Source organism: Corticium candelabrum, chromosome 7, assembly GCF_963422355.1.
Source record: "Corticium candelabrum chromosome 7, ooCorCand1.1, whole genome shotgun sequence".
Lineage (NCBI taxonomy): Eukaryota > Metazoa > Porifera > Homoscleromorpha > Homosclerophorida > Plakinidae > Corticium > Corticium candelabrum.
The window spans coordinates 1,932,823-1,956,402 of NC_085091.1; the positions used below are offsets into that span (position 1 = coordinate 1,932,823).

Here is a 23,580-nt window from a genome sequence, read left to right on the forward strand (position 1 = left end):
CGAACTGCGAGGCATTAGCATTGTGCAAACTTCACACAAGTTCAGTTGCGTATCTTTAGCATTATGAGATTGAGCAAGCACTAGCCTAGGCCCATCTAGATATCTATGACCCGAAACTGCGCGGGAACGGGCTGCATGGATAGGGCAAGGGTTCTGTCAACTCGGAGTTTCTCTGCCGTCTTTCAGCGACATCTAGTTGGCTTACAAAGGTCGCTAGAGTCTTGCGGTCTAGACCAGCTAGACGATCTGGAAGGCCGTACAGAAGCTTTACTTCGAAACCTTCTACGGGCAGAACGGATGCTGGGCAAGCTCTAGAGCGAAGAGTTACTGCGTAATTGCCGAACGCTGCTCACATCTATCTATATAGCTATTCAAGAACGAAGAGCGACGTCATCTACAGACAGAGGCAGCGGGTTTACAGCAGATAGAGGTAAGATTAACATCTAGGTGCGAAGTCTGGTGTCTACTCTAGCGTAGGTCTAATCGTCACAACGCGACACAGTCAAGATATGTGCGCTTGCTTGTGCCCTTAGTCTCGCCGGAAGGATGCAGGCGGAGATGGTCTGGCTGCGCGAGACTATGTGCCCTCGTAGGCGTAGGCTACATTGTAATCAGCTCTGATCTTGACCAGATATACGTCTCTGATCTGATCCTGAAAGCTGGTATTTTCAAACGTCTACATCATCAGAAAACTAATGAAAGCAGAAAGGGCTGGGCTCTAATATATTAATTAATTAATAAAACTTGACTAGTGTTCCCACCCTGAAACTTATAAGAAATGCACAGTGCTGGTGTGTTTGCTGATGGGCCAGCAGAGATACTGTCATGTTATTGTGATCCCACCTGCTAGGAATTGGAAGTGTAAGAATATCAAGTTTAATTAACCATGTGTCTAGACATCAATCCCATTTGACACTCAACGTACTATTACAGTTGCTATATACCCGTATATTTAGATGTACTACAGTATATTGTATATTATATTATTATAGTCCCCAAGATCTAGCTATATATAGAGAACTGAAGCCAAAGTCATCACTGGACAGTCGAAGATGGACCTATAGATATAGACAACATTGTGTGTTTGGTTCATATACACTGGTCAGTATAAAGCTTAAGACAACTGGAGAGTATTAGTGCTGAGTATTAGTACTGCAGCATTTGTTTTGGCATTGGTAGCACGCCATACAAAGCATTATACACAATGCATTATACATAACGCATTAGACACAATGTTTTTTTCTCGTTATATTAGGGCTGAGTATTAGTGCTGCAGCCTTGTCTTGGCATTGGTAGCACGCCATAGGTATGCTCCAAGTAGATCGTGCATTCTATAGCCTTTTGACCTTCTATTCTGAAAGTAAAACCCGGTCACAGTACGACGCTGACGCCGACGTTGACGCCGACGCTGACGCCGACGCTGACGCTGGAATAGAAATGAATGCAGCGTCTCGCAGATGTAGAATGTTTCGGAGTAGACGACGAAGAGGACGGCGCGAACGTTGCAATGGTAAGTGCAGATAGCTACGATTCGGAACAAAAAGACGGAAACACACCAGAAATAGACCTGTAAGACCAAAGGCTCATGCAGTGAACGAGATCCACTCGCAAGGAATGTGTATTACATATAATTGAATAAAGATATATGTAATTAATACTAACACAATAATAGGCCATTATTCAACTTTGATATGCGCAAGTCCTATTGCTCTTTGCCTTTTTAGCGCACTTTACTGAAACGCCCCCAAAATGACATGCCATGTTCGGCGGTTTCAAACTGTGCAAAGATCAGGTGCGGATCCAGGCATGGTGCACTTGGTGCACGTGCACCCCCCAACTCAGTGGGCGTGTCTTGAGAAATTTTCCCGGGTGTGGTCAGTCACACGCTTGCACAGTATCATGGAAAAGCGGCAGGGCAGCTTGACTGACTTTGGAGTGAAGCGATTGAGATCGGAAGGCGGAGAGATTCTAGAGACACCTACTGGAAACCCCAAACGTGAAACCAGCGCAGCTGTTGTTAGTGAGACCCTAGGACCCTGCGGAGCCGTTGGTGAGTTGGGTCTAGGCTGCTTAAATCGTCCCTACGATGTTGGATTAGTAGGTCTAACGTTTGCAAGGGCTCTTTCATCATCTGACAGGTATCTACGTAAATGTTCTTTGAGACAAGTACGATTAATTGATATCAACTTGTTTCAGGTTTAATCTACTCCAAAATATCGATCAGCCAAGCGATGATTTTGTATACCCTTTGGTCGAAGAGCATGGGAAGAAAAAGCGTAGCTTTCAACAAACATGGCTAAAGAAGTATTCATGGCTATGCTATTCGAAGCACTGCAATGGTGGATTCTGTGCCCCGTGTCTGCTGTTTGCAACCGGAGACAATGTAGGAGCATTGGTGTCTTGGCCTCCTAATAAGTTCTACAAGGCCACGACGCTGCTCAAAAATCATGAATCTTGTCAGTATCACAGAGATGCCCTGGTAGCTCTGGCTGAATTCACTGCCAGAATGAAGCAGATACGATTGCCAGTTATTCAGGAAGCACAGACGGCTGTTGCTAAGAGAGTGTGTAAGAACAGGTCGATATTGCCCTCAATAGTGAAGACCATAGTCTTCCTTGGTAACCTTTCAGAGGCCATAGAGATGACAGCAAGTGGATAGCTGAAACTGGTCATAATCCTGGAAATTTCCAAGCCCTGCTTGACTTTCGACTTGATTCTGGCGACAAAGAACTACAAGAACACTTCATATCTGCGCCAAAGAACGCGCTATATCGATCAAAAACAATCCAGAATGACTTGATTGATATCATAGGCAACTGAATCAGAGAGAAGATTGTGAATGAAATCTCCAAAGGCAAGTATTTTGCGTACTAGCAGATGAAGCAGCTGACTGTTCAAATATCGAGCAGTTAAGTCTGGTCATCAGATACGTTGATGGTCAATGCGAATTGAAAGAAGACTTTATCGGATTTTTTCTTGTGAAGAGGGCATCTCTGGTGAAGCCTTAGCCTCTTTGATACTTGACACAATAAGGCGATATGGGTTAGATGCTGACTTCCTCAGAGGGCAGGGTTACGATGGTGCTGGGAACATGGCCGGAAATCTCAGGGGTGTCAAGGCTAGAATTCAGGCAGAGTTTCCCAAGGCAGTGTATGTACATTGTGCATCCCATAAGCGTAATTTGGTCATTGTAGAAGCTTGTAAAATACCAGTAGTAAGAAATGCCATGGGAGTTATAACTAAAGTAGCTGACTTTCTTAAATATTCACCAAAACGGCAGGCCTTCCTGGAGAAGAAATTTGTGAGCAAGGCCAGGATCAGGCCCCAAAGAGAACGAAACTTCTAGGGCTTTGTAAAACGCGCTGGATTCAGAGACACGATGCTCTAGAGAACTTTGACCAACTATTTGCAACTCTCATAGTAGTATTTGAAGACATCAAGGATTCTTCTACAGGATGGAACAGAGAAACAGTCACAGATGCTACTACCCTTCTCCATTGTATAAGTCAGTTTGAGTTCGTGATGGCTTTCACAACTATGTTCAAAGTGATGTCTATTGTAAAGGATCTTAGTGTCAAGCTACAGTCGTCCTCTAGAGACATATAAGGAAAGCGTATAAAGACGTAGACAGGACTTGCCAAGGGCTGCAGCATTTCAGGGACAACGTGTCGGAACACAGTGACCGATGGTTCAAATATGCGGCTGAAAAAGTTCGTGAAGCTGTAGGGGAGTCGGACTATGAGCCGTCCTTACCCCGACGTTGTGGTAGACAAAGGAATTGCGCAAATGTTTCAGCAGAGACGGCAGAAGAGTACTTTAAAAGGACTATTGCTATTCCGTTTTTGGATCACTTCCTTAGTCAAATAAAGTAAGTGTTTAATTAATACAAATGTTGGTGGTACCTTGACGATCTCTTTTGTTTGTGCTGTTCAGGGAACGATTTTCTGACACGCAGAAGTCAGTGCTTGGCCTAAGCCTTGTACCTCTCGCTATGCGTACGCTGAAGAGCTTGGAGCGTTTTACCAGACGGATCTCCCTAGTCCTGAGACTTTTGACGAGGAGCTGGTATGTTGGAACGTTTACTGGCAGGGTTTCGAAATTGTAGACTTGCCCTCAACTCCGCAGCAAGCCCTAGCAGCCGGTGCAGATGAACAGTATACATATTCCCCAAATGTAAATACACTGTTGAGAATTACTTGCACACTACCGGTAACAACTCGTAGTTGCGAGCGCAGCATAAGTGGACTACGACGACTTAAAACTTACCTGCGTTCCACAATGGGACGGACAAGACTTAACGGTCTCGCCTTGCTACATTTCACTACGCTATGGAAATAGACTACGAGGAATTCATCAATGTTTTTGCCAGAAAACATCCCCAAAAGATGGAACTGATCAATATTCTAGACTCAGATGGCTAATTGGCAGTTTATGGCGTAGTGCCGTTTCACAACTAATGAGCTTCTGTAGGTGGAGTTTCTGTTAATATCAAATACACTTTTATTGATATTACTTGTGCACCCCCATATTGGGGCTCTGGATCCGCGCCTGAAGATCGTCACGAAATTCCTACAAACAACGAAGGTATTACGATTTTTCAATGTAAAAGGTCGAAAGTAGGGTAAGCAACGAACGTCATGACATGCGCCTACGACCTTTCAACTTCCGTGGTCGTGTCCACATCCTGTTGCTTCCCTATCCCGGATTCTCTCTCACGTGTTACGGTTTTAGACAGCGCCGCCCTTTTCGGGATCTCCTTCAATGTACAAACGCCAGAAATCCGTTCAGTTCACGCACCGAGATTCGCGATTGTTACATGTCGTGCAGCACCGTGCTATGTAGAGGCTAGTAGCTAGAATCCGGGTGTTTCACTTTAAAGGTGCCCGCTCATGATTCACCGCGCACGCGCAAGCACACCCACCCAAACTTGAAAACGTTTCACGATTTCAAGTTGTGTCCTAGCGAACCGGAACAAGGGAACTTCTTAGGGTCCACCACGTTCTATGACATACAGCCTTTATTCATAGTACAAAGAGAAATGTGATTCGCCTTCTTGTCCGCCATGGCAGTTTCGCTCCTAGATCGTACTTAATATTTCGGAAAAGCTAACGACAAGTGTTTTAGGTTCTTTATCCACATATTTACCATCTAGAATCTTGAGATAGTTTGCTGTTGAACGACAAAGCGCTTTCTCGTTGTTTTCTAGTTGCACGTGACCCAGAAATGGCTGAAACATACACAACATCACGTGACGGCATCTGAAACTCGCAGCGTGAAATAAGCCATGGAGAGGTGCCGAACGGCGCCGACAACGCAGATCGTGCATCTATCTTTATATGGTAGCTACAAGAGCTGACTAGAATTGAGGGCTAGCCTAGGCCCGTAGCGACAGCCGATGCGCCGGTAGCCGTGTTTTTTCTACAGAAATTCAACAGCTGCAAGTCAGATGTATGCTCTGATACACTAATAAGCTAATCTACAGCTTCATACATGGTAGATGTCTGTCCGGATGCCATCGCGTTAGTGTGCGCTCTGTGCTCCACCCATTTTGGGGTCACGCGCAACAAGGAAAAGCTCGAGAAATTGCTTTGTCGGTCAACAGCAAGCTATCTCAAACTGGTAAATGGATAAATGTGTGCAAAGAAGCACGATTTCAAAGTTTGCGTGTGTGTGTCTGCGCGTGCGCGGTGAATCGTGAGCGGGCACCTTTAATCCTGGATGTAGATGGTTTTAGTAGTAGGAGACATTCCACGCCCACGGTCTAATAGTAGGTCCGATCTCCACAGAAATCACTTCGCACACTTGGAACAGCCCGAAGCGTTGCGGTGCATACATTGGATCCCCGGTCCCCTTTTGAGGGTCAGTCCTTGGTCATGTTTACAGGCGTGGAGCCAGAATTTTGCAGTAGGGGCGCCAAAGACCTTCCAGCCTAGCCACGCCTATTTCTGAAATTTGAGAAAGGCGATCCAAGTAAATATGTCTAGCCTCGCAAACCAATCGGAAGCCTCCCTGATCCGGTCTGTACTCACTGTGTGGCCTCACGTGTTGTTCGACTGCTCGCACGTGAGAGGAGGTGCTTGAGTCCAGTTCCGGATGCCAAATAAAATTAATTTTTCTGATTAATTGGAGATACACTTTTAGTTTTTCATTATCTGTAAATATTTCGCAACCGTTTCGCTAAAGAGTCTACACAATTTCAAACTTTAACATTATCAAATGTGCACACACGGAAAATAAAAAAGAACTGCAAACGGCCCGGGGTTAGTAGAAGTACAATTAGTGACGTTCCATGCATCATGCATGTGTATGAAAATATACACGCAAGCAATTCGGGCACTTTTCTCTATAGTTTGTAGGGTGTAGTAGTTTAGTATAATTAGATGTGAGGCCTAGATCCGTCATTTCACATTGTTGTGTATAGTCAAGGTGCAAGTCCAATTGAGTACATGTACCGAGATTTTGTGATAGAAAACGCTTCTTGGTTCGAGTCCATGTTCTCATAGAGACCACGTACATCTAGAGCCTTGTGGAACGGTTCAACCATATCTGCAATTCAGTTGCTTATGTACGCGTAGTCCCATGGCTATATATAATTAGACACATGCAGTAGGATGTAGCTGATACTTGTATAACTGACAATACATACAATGTGTCTAGCAGTTTCTCTACTAAATTCTACAGATGCAACAAACTCTAAACAAAAAGGCATCTACAAACAAGCAGCAGCAACAAGCGTGCAAACAGCAGCAAAATACAATAGATTGCAGACATCCCACTTCTGTTCCTTTCTGGTAAGATGGGCACTTCTAGCCTAGCTAGGAAATACAGTTCACAGTTCACGAATTGGCAGCTACATGTAGCAATGGTTCATCTTCTCTACACTCCGTATTGTTAACCATATCCTTAGGTGGAGCAGAAGGTGCCACTTGACTGGAAGAATCTTGGTCTGGCTCGGGTGGAGCAGAAGGCTCAAGGTTCACAACTGCGTACTTTTCAATTTGAGACATATCTATCTTTGACAAATCCACGATTTCTTGCTGTCGACATGCTTCCTGACGAGCCAGAATTTCAACATGACGCTGGAACAGTCTCTGTCCAACTATGGCCAACACATAAACCATCACAAAAAGACCAATAAGAGCCAAAATGGCAACCACAACAAGAAGTATTATTATCATCACTCTAGCATCACCACCACCACAGTTGTCTCCATGACAGTCTCCAGTACCGCCGGCGCAGCCGGCACAATTTATGAATCCTGGCGCACCACAACAACCAGCCCCGTGGGGATAGTACAGGGGTGAACAATACCATGAAGGATAGCACGGGTAGCCCCACCAGCAGCAATAGCAGTACGCACAACACACAAGATCAGAGTCGTCGTCGTCGCATTGGCATACATTACTCGAGCAGCAGCAGACGCCCAACAGAGTGAAGAGACCAAGCAGTGCCAGAAACGTCACCAGCCCACAAAGGTAGTACACGCCCACTTTCGCATCTCCTCCCGATATCTCTTTCAGTATATTGTATCCAGTCGCTCGGTCGATGGCAAAGACTACAGCACCCAGAGCGGCGACAAGAATTTGTAAAAACAAAAGAATGCTGATGATGTCGCGCGCAACGAAGAGACGAACTCTAACTTTGTTAGACATACAACGATTTCCATTACGATATTTGACTCTGTATTGAAAGTTGCAAGTGCTGCATTGTGTAAAGCAGCGGTAGTTGTATTGGCTCGTGCGCCAGTTGTCGAGACATCGACGGTGTACCCATTTGGAGGTGCCCGAACACAGACACGGTGCGATAAGGTCTCCATTTTCGTCCAAGCAGAAACGGCACTGTTTGTCCGCGTGGCGGCTCATCTCATTCGGAACTGAGTCAGGCTACAAGGCGTTCCTGTTTTGAGTAGTGTCTCACGCGTTTCCAATCACTTTAGCTATAGCGCGCTTTACATGAGAATACATACGTCGAAAGCCTACAGTAGCTATTAATTAATTAATCACTCGGACGTCAGTTCAACAGTTGCATAACGTGTTTCAAACAGTGGCGGATACAGGATTTTGAAAGGGGTTTTTCTATACTTAATAAAAAGTGGGTGTGTCACAAAGTTAAACAGATTTAAGAATTTCAAAAATTCTACGTATACATTATAACGTTTCATTACTAATAAAATTGAAAAACTACCGCATCATTTGAACTGAAAGATCTATAGTAATCTATAATATATAATATATTATATATAATAATATATAGTTAGTCAGTGAGTATAAATGGAAGCTTTATCCGTCTAGGATGTAGTCGATAAAATGTTTGTACTAGCTCCTTTATCTTCTCTGAACTCTGTTGGAGTTCATCGCACCTGTCACGATTAATCTTTAATTTCATAAGAGAGAGACACCACTGAGCCGATCAGATAGATTATTGGATCGACGGCACGTTTTAATAAGTTTTAGTTGACTGAAACTTCTCTCACTTTCACATGACGTTATGGAATCGTCAATACTATTCGTAAATATTCGAAAAGACGTCGTGTCAGAAGCTTCCAAAGAACCTGCAAGGTCCTTGAGCAAATTTGTAGGTTGTCGCTTCCATTTTCGCAAAAAAAAGTACGGTACTCGCTTGGGAAAGTGCAGGATGAGGTAAATCGTACTGTAGAAGTTAACGGTCTTCAAAAGATCTTCTGGAATTTGACTTCATCATTTATTTACGCTTTGGCATTGATTTGGCAACAGATGTAGGAGTCCAATACCGTGTAACGGGCTATCTAAGAACCTTTTTTCAATTGAGACAATGCGTGCGTGGGACATAAATTCATGTCATGATATAAAGTAATCCGATAGTACTCTTCACAACCAGTCGTTTCAAGTTGCTTCTGTACACCTGTAGAGGATTGACCCTTGGCTTTGACAATTCAAAGTTCTGTTCATATAGAGGGTGATTTCCCAATTTTGTGGTCTCTTTAAAAAAATTTAAACTGTTAGTCTGAATTATCCCGTAAAGCTTTTATATCGGCTCTAAGTTATCATTACAAACTTGTGAATACGCACAAAAAACACTTGAAGCCCGAATTTGTAGCCGTGTGCTCAAGCCTCAAAGCGCAGAAAAAATTCAAGCAAAATTTTGAAGCACAGTAAGGAAGAAGAAGACTGCAGTTGGTAGAGAAACCCGTTTGCTTTTGTAAGCGTTTTCCGTCCCACTTCCAATTGCCATTTTATAGCTTGAAGGCATGCGTGAACGGCAGTAAGCAGTTTAAAAAATATGAATCGAAGCGTTTATCCATAGACAGCCCTGTCTTTTGGCTGAAAATTTGAAAAATCTGGCAATTTCACCAGTGCAAGATTTCGTGTTTCTAAATGCTACAGTTTTGCAAGTGAAACTATTGCGAGATCTAACCGATATGAAGCACAGTGAACATAGATAGCCATTGGAGCTTGTTGTTGTATAATTTGCCTTGCGACCAGACTTGGCAGCCATAATGGAGCCCCCATAATTGCCACTGGCAAGCCCGAAGTCTCCAGAGTCTTTAAGATTGCGTCTGCAAGTGCCTCACCAGTAATCATTTCCACTTCCAAAAAGTCTGTAAAGACCTCTTTGACCTTTCCGTCACTAACGTACCCCAGTACCAGAGACAGCTACTCCCTGTGTGCAATATTAGTCACCTCCGGCTCGTCCGTTATGAAGGAGTAATACGTTGCTTTTTTCACTTTGCTTATGATGTCAGACTGAATGCGGCTATATACTGACGACGTTTATCAGTTCATTTTGAATGGTCTTTGATGTATAGCACGCATTCTTAGGAGCAGGTTCAAGAGAAACTGCATGCAGTCTTCGGAAACAATGAATGTCGTTGTAGTACATCGCTAGTTTTAGCACAATGTCACACTGGTAATCTGACTTAGTAAGTCTCTCACCTTCATGTTTACAGTTTTTTGCAAAACCACGACGTTATTTCGTGACGTCCGGAAGCCACTCTACGTCTCTTTCGATTCCGATTCTTTGAAAACTTATTGGATCGGATACTAGAGACCATGAACTTGGGTTGATTCTCCCTGAATTGTAGCTGTAGTGTAAATTACAGATTGTCTCGAAATGCCAGACCAAAACAAACGATACTGAACGCGATCCCAGAGTACTGTAATTTCTAGTGAAAAATTTTGAAGTTTCTTGACCACATAAAAGTGACTTTTCTTTAGACTAAAATATTAGAACCGCAATGTACGTAGACTAGCGTGTATAGAGGAAGGGTCAGCAAAAGGGAGTTTCCACGGAAACCACGGAAACCTCTCTGGATCCGCCATGGTCAAATGTGAGTTTGATTAATCTAAACTTAATAATATAACTCCTTAGCCAAAGTCCTATAGAGACATTGGCATTCCCCATACATGCAGCCGTACACATTCGTTGCAAAGTTTGGCATTATACCTGAGCCCTATTAGATCTCCAAGCTATTGTAGAATTTGACACTAATATTTTTCCAGCACCAAAAGAGCTATTTGCATGGCATCGAGACTGCTTTCATGATTTGAATTTGAAGGTAGCCAGAAATACTCAGGAAGGAAGGCTAGAAGCATTCAGTGGCGTAGCTATGGGAGGCCTGCTGGGGGCACGTGCCCTCCCCAAAAACTTGGCTACTTTTTAAATTTTGATCCCCTAGTTTGCAAATTGCAACCAATGATTTCAAATTCTATGATTAGCTAGCCATTTGTGATTGCTACTGTTCATGACAATGATGATAATGATGCTGATTACAATAATATTAATTAAATCTCTTCTATTTTCCGTAAAGTAAATTGCCTAACCCTGTTGTCACCATCAAACAACGTTAGCGCGCGTTCTTAATGCCACGTGCCATCAAACAACGTTAGCGCGCGTTCTTAATGCGACCTCGTGCATTAATTAATTAACTAAAGAAACAGGCTTTCCGGTAGCGACACGGAAAGGACAGTATATTATTTTTCTTTAGGCGTAATTACTAAGCGGTAAGTCATCCATGGCCCATAGGTTTCGTATGAGGCAGTAGGCGTCTAGTTGCTGATCACTCACGGCTGCTATACTAATAGTCTTCGTTTCAGCTCGCACTGTATACGGTTTAGGTGAAACAGAGGAACATTCACTGTCAGACGACGATCTTACACCACATACGGTTTCTACATCCATCGCCTTACCAACTAGAAGCTACTGTTGAATTCGTGTTCTTTTACGGCCTCGGTGCCATGGTCACAGCCGCTACTTCAGCCACATATTTACAGTAGCAGATTCGACTTTAGTAATTGTTCCCATCGATCACGAGAGACAGACTGTGAAACAAGTGACCCAGAGTCTGGTAATGAATGCCAGGATTCGACGATTGCAACAGAATCAGACTCTGCAGGATACAAAATCGACGGTCCGGATCTAGTGGCATAGTTGGAACGTAAACTGCATGGACATTGGGCATTAGCTAGTCAACAAATTGTTGTTTATTGCAGACTTGTCGCGTGGTGCAGGAGATAAGGCTACACAGCCAATTCTATCGAAATATCCATCTACCACGTTTGCATGGTAAAAGGATAAATCGTTTATTGCAGATTGGTATCAAAAGTACACTTGGCTCGAGTATTCAGGAAGGCATGATGCATCGTTTTGCTACGTGTATCGTCATTTAATACAGATTTGAAAACATTTTTCAGTGTGCCCTTCCAAATCTTGGACTCTGGCTAACGCCGCTAAAGCATTGACAAACGTGAATTTACGGCTTGACTTTATTCTAATATAATACTAGTAATAATAATAATAATAATAATAATAATAATAATAATAATATATTTCATATACATATACATGCAGTTCTAGGTCTGTCTGTCTGTCTGTCTGTCTGTCTGTCTGTCTGTCTGTCTGTCTGTCTGTCTGTCTGTCTGTCTGTCTGTCTGTCTGTCTGTCAATACATATATTTTCAAACATTGAACTATTATACACCATCTAAGCAAAGCAACTAAATACTACCCAAGCCAATAGGGCTTGGTTCTACCTACAACTATTTATGTTTATGTGGCTGTCTCTTGAAACAATCTTCTTTATTTTTCCGTCAATCACTCTAGCATTTAATCGTTGTAGACACACAGAAAACACAGATCTCCAGTATGTCTTGAAGGTTGATGCATTTGGCTTTCCGTCTTCGTCTCTCGATAGCTGTGACAGTTTCTTCAAATAGTCTTCAGCTTTCTCTCCCCAACAGCCAAAATGTTCGAAGACTATAAGAACAAATGTTGGTCGAAAACCTTCAGGCAAGAGCTTCTGGTCGTACTTTTTGATCTTCAGATCTTCTCTTCTGGTTGCCGCTGCTCTCTGAGTTGTAGCTGATAAACCTTCTATTTCATTACTCCAGGGATGCGCTAGAACAATATCCAATTCAAGATCCCCCTCCCCCCCCCCGATGCCGAATCGAATACGACTATGTCTGATCTGTCTTCAGAATTGACATACCTTCCTCTGGGTTCTTTTACGTGATGTAATTGCAGTTGACTCAAACAGTCTGACCATGCTGAAACCATGTTGTTATGGCTGATTACTGGGCCGCCCCAGTCTTACATGTTATTAGGTGGTATCCATCTGAGTCTAATTCTTTCCCACAGTCACACTGACCAGAAGCCAAAGGCATTTGGCAGCTCAGTCTCATCAAGGATGCCAAGCGGAAATCGCACGGAGATAATGCATGCCATAATGATGGTACGTACACTGTCAAGAGCCATGTTTGTCTGTCTGTCTGTCTGTCTGTTTGTTTGCTCGACTCTAGGTTTGCTAATTCGATCCTCCCCTCCTTTCTTACGATTTTGAACAAACATATCGTCTCTCGCCGTGCCTTTATGTAATTGGCCAGACGAAATAGACACGGTCAAAAAGTGTGCACGCAGAAGCCATGCATCTATACGGCAACCACTAACTATGTCCGCTGCGGTTTGACCTGCGTGGGCCGGAGTAACTGTCTGCGAAGAGGCACTGCCGCCATAGACAGTCATGCAGATCTATGACTCTACAGTTAGAATCTATGAGAGTGGATCATCCATACTACCATACATGCATGTACTTGCAGTTAAGTATAATTTTATGTACGTAAATTGCTGTTAATTAATTAATTAATTAATTAACAGTATTCCAAATTTGCTTGTATGGTAATGTCACTTGGTCTGAGGTTGTCACACATGCGCACAACCCTCCACCAACAGAACCGTGAAACACAGCACGTCAGTAGTCAAACAGAAGCACAAGCTCTGACGTCTGTCTGCTGTTTGCACGTAAGTGCACTCTATTTGTAACGTCGTGTGATGCTGTCTAGCTAGACGTTGCCCACCACCGTCCACTGTTCAAGAAATTTCGTGTGGACGGAGCAACTAGCCAAACAACTAATCAGCATCGCTTTCTATGTTCATTGTCCGTTTTGTAATCTCAATCTCGGTTACAGAGCTCTGCCAACCTGTGTACTTTCTTCTTCCTTTTTGTCAACACATCATGCTACACATTGCGAGTGTGATAGCGCTAGCTGCTTTAGCCATTAACGGATGTAACATGTCATTATCTTGTTGTCCAATCAATGTGTTGAAAAACCTGCCTTTCTGATGTCCCCAAGGTGCCGCCGCAACTCTAAAAACATGCGGAGGCTCGCTCAGCGGGATATACGGAGACTTCCAATCGCCCGGGTTTCCGGATAAGTACGACGCGGACAAGACGTGCGTTTGGAATATCAGCGCGCCCGACGGTTACTATATCAAGCTCGAGTTTACGCAGTTTACGCTCGAAGAGCACAGTCACGAGTGCGAGTACGACAGAGTGACGGTTTCGGAAGGTGAAATCGATGGCAAGATAGAAGTCTAGACGTCTTACCATTGATTTCTATGTTTTGTATGTAGGAGAGCAAAGATTGGCGTTGTTGTGCGGCACACCGAACTCTGATGGACCAAAAGAACCCATCAAATCCTCAAACGGATCCATGCAGGTAGAGCTCTTTTCAGACTACTCAGACACGGCGCCTGGTTTCTGGGCCCACTTTGCAGCAGTCGGTAAGTGCATACAATGGCATTCCTTCCAACAGGTAGCCACTGACTCGTTCTTGCAGATATTGATGAATGTGCCGTCGACAATGGAGGTTGCAATCAGCACTGCCATAACTATCCGGGAAGCTACTACTGCTCGTGCAGTGCAAACTACGTGCTCCAGTCCGACGGAAAGTTTTGTAAAGGTAAGTACTCTTATAGTGTGTTTAACTTTTTTCATAATTAAGTAATCTGGGTAGTTGTGTGCGACGGTATGACCAAGACTGACTTGCATGGCGTCATCTCGAGTCCAGAGTATCCTGACATTTATCCCGATCAGTCTGTGTGTGACTGGTGTATCACACTGCCTTTGGGATATCAAGTAGTGTTGACGTTCGCGGCCATGGACATCGAAGAGCATCACGAAGTGCCGTGTCCTTACGACAAGCTAAAAGTAATTCATTGCAAGAATCTCATTTAACTGCTTGCAACGCTCAGTGAGCGATTTCCTCCATCAGATCGATACTGGTCGTTCTGCAAAGGCGGGACCGTATTGTGGGAAGACACTCCCATCGCCTGTTATTTCTCAAGCTAACAAGATGTGTCTTTACTTTACAAGTGATGATTCAGTCGGCCATCACGGCTTCTCAGCGAAATACAAAGCCAAGCGTAAGCAACAACATGCAGATAATTATACGGCAAGTAATACCATTACAAGCATTCTTTTATAGCGCTTGATTGCGGTAATCCTGGCACTCCTTCCAACGGACAAAAGATTGGAAGAAATTATACGTTTCCTAGCCAAGTGACGTACCAATGTGATAGTGGTTTCTTTCTCGTCGGTTCCAGTTCCCGCGATTGTCAAACGGATGGCACATGGAGCGGAACTACAGCAAGATGCGAGCGTACGTGTTTGTTCCTAGTTTATGTATATGACAGCATGCTGTTTGCCCCGCGCTTTCGTTATTCCCGGATGTTAATCCTCAGCATCCGGGAATGATGAAAGCTCGACGAGACTGGTCACGAGTCTCTAGATTGCCTAGAACTGCTACTCTAGTATAGTACACGTGGATTGTGTTGAAATTATTTGCAGGTGTGTCGTGTGGTGATCCTGGTATACCTAAACACGGAACTCGGACGATCATTGCTGGAGTTCAACGAACGTACGTGTACGAGGACAAGGTCAAGTTGGACTGCAACCGGTTTTACTCCAGACTCGAAGGAGACGCGGTACGGACGTGTAGAGAGAGCGGACGTTGGAGCGGAACCCAGCTCAAGTGCAAACCAAGTGAGTATACATACACATCTATGGAGGTCACAAGTCTCACATTGTGGTTCATATTCACATGCTTGAAAAAAGTACGACTAGAAAGGTTAAAAGAAAGAGAATTAATAGGCGTACGAACCGTGTAGGGGCTGAGGAGGAACAAGCTCCATTGATTTTTCTGTCTCTCTGCACTACTGCTGTTGGACAAGTTGGCGCTCAAACTTCTAGACCTAACAGCTAGGGGCGTAGCAAAATGTCAGGCCGGTCGAGCCATGCGACCAGTTTTGGGAAAACGGACTTTCACGAGCAGGCGATTAGCGTAACTTCCGGTTTAGGTATATAGACAATTAAATATATTATTTATTTATTTATTTATTTAGAACATCTGTAGTATATGGCATGCAGACTTAGCTACTGTACATCGAAGTTACGCGCGAGTATGCATGGCCTCGAACTCCAGTCTTGTCGTAGGACCTACTTCTCATGATTTAGCGCGCGTTAAACTACGTTTTAGCGCGCGTCAATCCACGTCTTTTAGCGCGCGTTGGGCCGACCACTTCAAATGTACTTCCTGCTACGCCCCTGTTAATTCCTACGCCGATGGAAGAGCGCAAAGAAACATCTCGTAATTAATTAAAACAAATATAACGTGCAGTCTCTTTAGTACTCTAGCTAGACAAGCATACCTGCTTGGTAAACTAAATATTCATTTTTTGTTTCAGTATGCGGTAAAACGACGTATTACAACCGCGTAAGAATTATCGGGGGCTCAACAGCACGTCACGGCGTTTACCCGTGGATGGCCATGCTCTATTACCATCCATGCAACCAAACTAGAAAGCACTGCTTGTTCTGTGGCGCAACCATTCTCGACAACAACTACGTGCTGACTGCTGCTCACTGTACCCGAGGCATATTAGGAAATTCACCGTTCATTATACGAGTGGGAGCACACCAGGTGCGCTCCGACGGAGACAAAGAGTGGTGGTGCCAGGTGGAGGAAATTATCGAGCATCCGAGCTACAACACTGAAACATTCGACTACGACGCAGCTCTTATTAGAGTAGCCAACTGTACGAAAAAGACCAGTCCCATTACAACCGTCGATGAAATCGTTTTTTCGGACCATATCAGACCGATATGCTTGCCCAATCCGGCTCTTCTTTCTGATCTAGAGTTGTACAACGCGGGCAGCGTCGGCACTGCTGCAGGCTGGGGAAAACGCAACCTGACGACCACCAGTAAAGGTTACTCAAAAGTTCTACGTCACGTCGAGTTGGCCATTAGCGACAGCAATAAGTGTCAATCCCATTTCAGCCGTCAGGATTGGGAGATAACGCCCCGGATGTTCTGTACTCTCGCCGACGGTCAGGACACGTGTCATGGCGACTCCGGTGGCCCGTATATGATTAAACGAAATCCGAGCAGTTCGAATCCCAAATCCGTCCTTCTTGGCGTCATCAGCTGGGGAGATTCTAGCTGTGCAACAGGCTACGGTGTCTACACTAAAGTCAGCCAAATCGTTTCCTGGATTGATAAAACAACTGGAGGTTAATTAGTTAATTAATTAACGGGACGATGCTCGAGACTTTGAAGGCACAAGCGTGATCGTGTTGTTTGGAAACATGTTTACGTAAGTTGTAACAAGGAATTACATACTTGATGGTTCTGCTAGGCCGTAATGTCGATTATCTTTTACGTTTGTTGTTTGGTGTGCTCGTACGCATATGACTGCTAGGTGTTTCGTAGTCGCTTTTAGCAATACAAGTATCAAATTGACAACCTTTTAGCTAATGAGGGGTTTGTGGATAGTGCGCAAATAAACTTCTATACGTGGCGCTCTACACACACACACACACACACACACACACACACACACACACACACACACACACACACACGCACGCACGCACGCACGCACGCACACACCACTATGAACCGTTCAAAGAGGCGGTATGCTAGCTACAACAGTATACGTGTCGACTGTCATTAATTAAGATATGCAAATCTAGAATGCCATCGCGAGTTTGGGGGCAAACTCGGCATAGAAGGTTTAGAAATTTGTATATGATTCGACAGTACTGAGGATATCATGTTGTGATATGATTGGACCTGACGCTCATGCGCACAAGAGTAGCTCTGACCACAACAGCACTCAATCTGTTCACAACAGCAGGTGCCTTTGTTTATCAGCTGAACAGAGGAAACAGTCTTCTTGTGCGTGCGCTTGTAATTCACACGTAAGTATAGAAACCATCTACTCTCTTTGCGTTAAGCGCACGTTGCACTAGAGATTAGCGTCGTATTTGATGCTCATAGACTGACTTGAGTCAGTGACGTGCAGAGTTTGTGATCTCGACGTTGGTCAGTTGTTAGAGAAAGTCGCGACTTTTCTTTGTTGTTTCTGACCTCTACATCATGCTACACCTTGCAAGTGTGATCACCTTGCTTGCCATTGTTGACAAATGTAAGATGTCGCTAATAGCCTGTCACGTTATATTCTTTGTGTGAAAACTTATCTTATGAATCCGAAGATCTGGCGGCAACTCTAACGACCTGTGGAGGCTCGCTCAGTGGAATGTACGGCGATTTCCAGTCGCCCGGATTCCCGGATAAGAACAGTGCAGCTGCCGCATGTATCTGGCGTCTAACCGTGCCTGTCGGTTACTACATCAGACTCGAGTTCGCGTACTTGGCGCTCAAAGTGAGAGGCTTGCAGTGTAATCGTGAGCGCGAGAAAGTGATCGTTTCAGAAGGTGCGATCAATCAATGAGCGGATACACACGGTGACGTTACCGCAGTGACACACACACACACACACACACACACACACACACACACACACACACACACACACACACACACACACACACACACACACACACACACACACACACACACACACACACACACACACACACACACACACACACACACACACACACACACACACACAAGCTAGTGTCTCTACAATTGTTTGCATGGCAGGAACCGAGAGGTTGGCGTTGCTGTGTGGCATTCATGAATCAAACGAATCCATTGTGTCTACAAACCATTCCATGCAAGTCAAGCTCACCTGGGACCATCTACGTAGAGTAGGAGTCCTGCCTAGACCACGTGGACTTTGGGTTTACTACTCAGCAGTTGGTAAGTCATTAGCAATTCTTTTACTTAATTAACAATCATTAATAATATTATTGTTATTAACAACCGTGTTCTCACAGATATTAACGAATGCGCTGTCGACAATGGAGGTTGCAGTCAGCGCTGTCACAACTACATTGGAGGTCACTACTGCTCGTGTAAGACAAACTACGTGCTCCAGCCAGACAAGAAGTTTTGTAAAGGTAGAAATCGAATGCTTTGTCACGTCAAAAAATTTCCTGACAAATAATTTTGAGTATAGTTTTGTGCAATGGCATTACTAAGACTGACTTGCAAGGTGTCATCTCGACTCCAGAGTATCCTGACATTTATCCCGATCAGGCTTTGTGTGACTGGTGCATCACACTGCCTCTGGGATATCAAGTAAAGTTGACGTTCACGGCTATGGACATCGAATACCATCACGAAGTGCAATGTCCTTACGATCACCTGAAGGTAAATTAACACGTATTCGTGCATAATCGAGTTTCTTACGTTCTGTGAGTGACGTACGTGCTGCCTCAGATCGACACTGGTCGCTCTGCACAAACAGGACCATATTGTGGGGAAAAGCTTCCTTCACCTGTTGTTTCTCAAGCTAACAGGATGTGTCTCTACTTTACAAGTGATGATTCGGTTGGACATCGCGGCTTCACGGCTAAATACAACGCCAAGCGTAGGCAGCAACAGCATTGATACAATAAGGCGAGTACTGTACGAGGTTTTTTCTATTATAGCGCTTGATTGTGGTGATCCTGGCACACCTGTAAACGGACGAACGAACGGAAGAAATTATACGTATCCTAATAGAGTGACTTATAGATGTAATAGTGGGTTTGTACTGGTCGGTCTCAAGATCCGTTCTTGTCAGACGGATGGAACATGGAGCGGAACTTTGGCAAGATGCGAGCGTACGTACATGCTACAGCATTTGGATTATTGTAAACTAAACGTGGATTGTGTTGAAATTATGTGCAGGTGTGTCGTGTGGCGATCCTGGTCAACCTAGTCATGGAAGTCGGATCATCATTGATGGAGTTCAGCGAACGTACGTGTACGAAGACAAAGTCAAGCTGAGCTGCAACCAATACTACTCCATACTCGAAGGAGACACGATTCGGACGTGTAGAGCAGATGGAAGTTGGAGTGGAAGTCAGCTCAAATGCACACCAAGTGAGTGTACTCTATGGTTGCACATGTTGGTGCATGGTGGTTACATGCATGCAAATCTTAGAACCTGTAGCGGTATGAATAAAAAATATTATTATTATGTCGTGCTCAACCAGATCAGTCTGGTTCGTAAGGTCTCTTGTAAGCACTGGAAGAAAACCCTGCCTCAGAGGTGCTTAGACCATCATGGCTGTCTAGACAGAAGACATGACTTTAAGTAGGATCCATCTGGATCCAAGAAGCACTGTTTTCTGTAAGTGCTGCAGGTTGAGATGACCTGGAATAATGTCCAGCCACCGTGCAATACCCTCGTGCACTGTGCCCAACGCTCTCAACGCCACTGGAACAACCAGTATTCGACACTGCCACATGCGACTTACCTCCACCCGCAAGTCACTGTATTTCGTCAATGTCTCAGCCTGTTTCCGGGCGATGTTACCATCAGCAGGACAGATGATATCAATAAGAAGACAAGTGTTTGTCTTCTTTTTTCTGAAACAGATGTCAGGACTATTGGAACCACCAATCTTCCTATCAGTAGGGATGACTGTATCCCACATCATAGTGATGCCGTCCGTCTCCACAAGCCTATCAGGATGATGCCGGTACAGGCTTCTCTCCACTGGAACTCCCAAATGGCGACAAATGTCCCAGTGGATAATTGAGGCCACCTGATTGTGTTGATTAGTGTAGTCCATCGGTGCCATGCCAGAACATCACAGCTTGCCACAACGTGGTCAACTGTCTCCAGGCCTTCACTGCACAACAAGTGGTAAGTGGGGCTGACAACTCGATGCACAATGTTGTGCTCATAATACCGAGTCCGAAGAGCTTGATCTTGAGCAGCAGCAACCATGCAGTCCCTCAGTTGTAGCGGGAAGATTTGATGACTTCAGCCATCTGTAGGTCTCTCTCATGTCCACAGGTGGTTTCTCAGTGAGACAGCGATCCTGACCAAGCATAGAGGTTTTCTGCCCCAGGACTGCGTGCATACGAAGAGAACCACTAGCTGCATGCACGTGCGGAAATGCATCGTATCTGTCTGAGGCGCTTGCTCGAAGACACCATCACATTGGATGGTCCCACTTCCATGCAGGCTATTATTATTGCTATTGTCATTGTTGTGTCGTTATGCCCCTCCATAATGGGCAATCAGGGTCTTTACTCCCATCTGGGCACCCACCCACCAACCCTGCAGGTGAGCCCAGCAGGGTACATGTTTCTGTGTAGTCCACACGGCGATCAATGACTATCAATTCGATAGATTGCAGGCATTACGGTGACCGCGAACTCGGTGCAGCACGCTTAGTAGATATCAATGATCACCAGGAAAGCGCTAGACATCATCGTCAACGGACTATTTGCCAGACCACAGAAACTCCCCAACGACTAAAACGATGAGTCATAGTCTCATGGACAAAGCTAGAGAAACAAGAGAAAGAACTACAGACAAGTTTCATAATTATTATTATCACTAGTTTCGGTATCCGTAGGCGCCTCGCATTGGTGAGTAACGGCTGGTTTACAATATGCGATGGAAACGTGATGGACCGTGACGGACCGTGACGGACAGCTCTCCGTCGTGTTCACAATACGTTGTACGTTCCTTTCCGATAATTACCATTCCTGCGCTGCATGATTACGTCATTCTTGTTTTGCGCTTCGCTGATTGGGTAACAGTACTAATTATTTCCTGTTGCGATACGTCAACTTTTGACGGAGCGGACAAAATAGAATCGATTCTATCCGTCCGTCAAAGCTCCGTCAAGCAATCCGTCCGTTGTCCGTCTTGAGCGGCGCCTCTGATGTGGTTTGACGGATTATGACGGACAGCTCTCCGTCGCATAGTGTGAATCAGCCTTACCACGTCGCAACGGAGTTTTTTGACCGACTACTGAAACGCCGAACCCTATAGCTAGACAATACGTATTTATTGAAACCCTGTCATGGAGTAGACATGGAAACTTCCTAGTAAAGTAGTATGTACGGGACGTGTGAATGTTGAGGTTCGTGTACACACACACACACACACACACACACACACACACACACACACACACACACCACACACGCACGCACACACACACACACACACACACACACACCACAAACCACACACACACACACACACACACACACACACACACACACACACACACACACACACACACACACACACACACACACACTCACACACACACACACACACACACACACACACACTCACACACACACACACACACACACACACACACACACACACACACACACACACACACACACCAAGGGCTCGATAGAGAGCCATACAGACCACGTCCTTTTTCTGTTGTGCGGCCTGGATTAGAAGCCTCACTATGCTCGGCAGTAAAACACATACAAATTTAATAGTATAAATATATAAATAAATAAATAAATAAATAAATAAATAAATAAATAAATAATGTGCAGTCAAAAATATAAGCACGTAATCAATTAATATGTTGGTATTCTGTTTAGCATGCGGTAGGAAAACTATATACAATGATCTTGGAAGAGTCATAGGCGGCTTACCAGCACGTCGCGGTTCTTTCCCGTGGATGGCCATGCTGCAGTTAGATCCATGCGATCCAACTACACAGCAATGCGTCTTCTGTGGGGGATCTATTCTCAACAACAACTTCGTGTTGACTGCTGCTCACTGTAATCGATTTGCCATTACAATACGCACACAGTTTGTTGTGCGAGTGGGAGCACACAATGTTTCATCCAACACAAATGCAGAGTGGTGGTGCAACGTGGAGGAAATTATCGAACATCCCCTTTACGACCATATTTATAAAGACTACGATGCTGCTCTTATTAGAATAGCTAACTGTACAAGCAAGTGGACACCTTCTACTACCGTCAATGAAATTGTGTTGTCAGACTACATCAGACCTATATGCCTGCCGAATGCGTCTCTACCCGCTGACCAACGGTTGAACTTGTACAACGCGGGCAATGTCGGCACTGCTGCAGGCTGGGGAATCATCGATTCCACTGTAACACAATTTGCTGAAACGTTGCGTTACGTTCATTTGCCCATCAGCAACACCAGCAACTGTAGGACTCACTTTAGGCGTATCGGTCGTGTTACGCCTCGAATGTTTTGTGCTGACGGAAGTAGACGAGACACGTGTTACGTCGACTCTGGTGGACCGTTTATGATTCAGGAAAGTCCGATTAGCGAATACATTATTTTGGGCGTCGTCAGCTGGGGAGACCGCATTTGTGGAACAGGATACGGAGTTTACACTAACGTCAGGAGCATCGTAGCTTGGATTAACAGAAATATTGGAAACTAGTGAGAAACTCTGGCAGGTCGCGAGTTATCAAGGATTAATTACACGTATAGTGGTTTTGTTATAGCGTCGTTGTTGTGTGGTTTGTGGTGTGTTTCTATCTATGACTATACTGCTGCGTAGATTAAAGTAATGCAGCAGTGCAAATATAAACATCAGCGACCTTTTATCTCCATATGCGCTTACATAACAAATTTTGATTAATTATTAATTATTAATTATTAATTATTAATTATTAATTATTAATTATTAATTACAGATCATGGGTATAGCATATCTAGCTAGAAGTAGTGTTGTTAAACTACAGTATAGATGCGACGTACGTCTCAAAGGTTCCTTTCAACACGAAAGTCAAAAGATGCAAAATATTATTAGTGAATAGAGAAGAACTACAGTGCTAAACCCTCGGTCGGTGTATGTAATTACATATTTCGTCACGTGATAATGTTTTGCACACTGAGGTTTTTAGTCCAACCCACTCGCTGAAACAAAGATGCGCAAAGCGTGTAACTCGTCTCCATGCAGACTTGCGTACTTACAAGTCTACAGGTCAGTTGCTTCGTCCGACAAACAGACCGTGACACGCTGTCATGGACAATGCACGTTCCCTTCGCAAATTCCCGTAGAGCGCCAAATTTCTCATACTTCCGGGCTAAAAGAGGGTCTGGTTACG

The 23,580-nt window shown here is 44.4% G+C and overlaps 2 protein-coding genes across 2 annotated transcripts; one reads left to right on the plus strand and one right to left on the minus strand.

The window, feature by feature from the left end:
- Positions 1–6,588: 6,588 nt before the first annotated feature.
- LOC134182218 (uncharacterized) lies at positions 6,589–7,907 on the minus strand. Its single transcript, XM_062649598.1, has one exon. It carries the CDS (start codon positions 7,860–7,862, stop codon positions 6,837–6,839), a length of 1,026 nt encoding a protein of 341 aa, XP_062505582.1. The 5' UTR covers positions 7,863–7,907; the 3' UTR covers positions 6,589–6,836.
- Positions 7,908–13,187: 5,280 nt separating this feature from the next.
- LOC134182418 (uncharacterized) lies at positions 13,188–23,076 on the plus strand. Its single transcript, XM_062649820.1, has 18 exons — positions 13,188–13,271; positions 13,439–13,537; positions 13,604–13,819; positions 13,884–14,033; positions 14,090–14,212; positions 14,267–14,460; positions 14,525–14,675; positions 14,738–14,911; positions 15,100–15,294; positions 15,996–16,823; positions 17,808–18,029; positions 18,262–18,420; positions 18,498–18,620; positions 18,680–18,873; positions 18,943–19,093; positions 19,155–19,328; positions 19,396–19,590; positions 22,084–23,076. The coding sequence occupies exons 2-18, from the start codon at positions 13,486–13,488 to the stop codon at positions 22,908–22,910; spliced, it is 4,128 nt and encodes a 1,375-aa protein (XP_062505804.1). The 5' UTR covers positions 13,188–13,271; positions 13,439–13,485; the 3' UTR covers positions 22,911–23,076.
- Positions 23,077–23,580: the final 504 nt, after the last annotated feature.

What these genes read in the sequence shown, in the direction of transcription:
- LOC134182218 (XM_062649598.1), bottom strand. Translation starts at nt 7,862, where the DNA reads ATGAGCCGCCACGCGGACAAACAGTGCCGTTTCTGCTTGGACGAAAAT.
- LOC134182418 (XM_062649820.1), top strand. Translation starts at nt 13,486, where the DNA reads ATGCTACACATTGCGAGTGTGATAGCGCTAGCTGCTTTAGCCATTAAC. An exon ending in TGCTTTAGCCATTAACGGAT is followed by an intron (nt 13,538 to 13,603) that starts GTAACATGTCAT and finishes GATGTCCCCAAG; the next exon opens with GTGCCGCCGCAACTCTAAAA. An exon ending in AACTACAGCAAGATGCGAGC is followed by an intron (nt 14,912 to 15,099) that starts GTACGTGTTTGT and finishes AATTATTTGCAG; the next exon opens with GTGTGTCGTGTGGTGATCCT.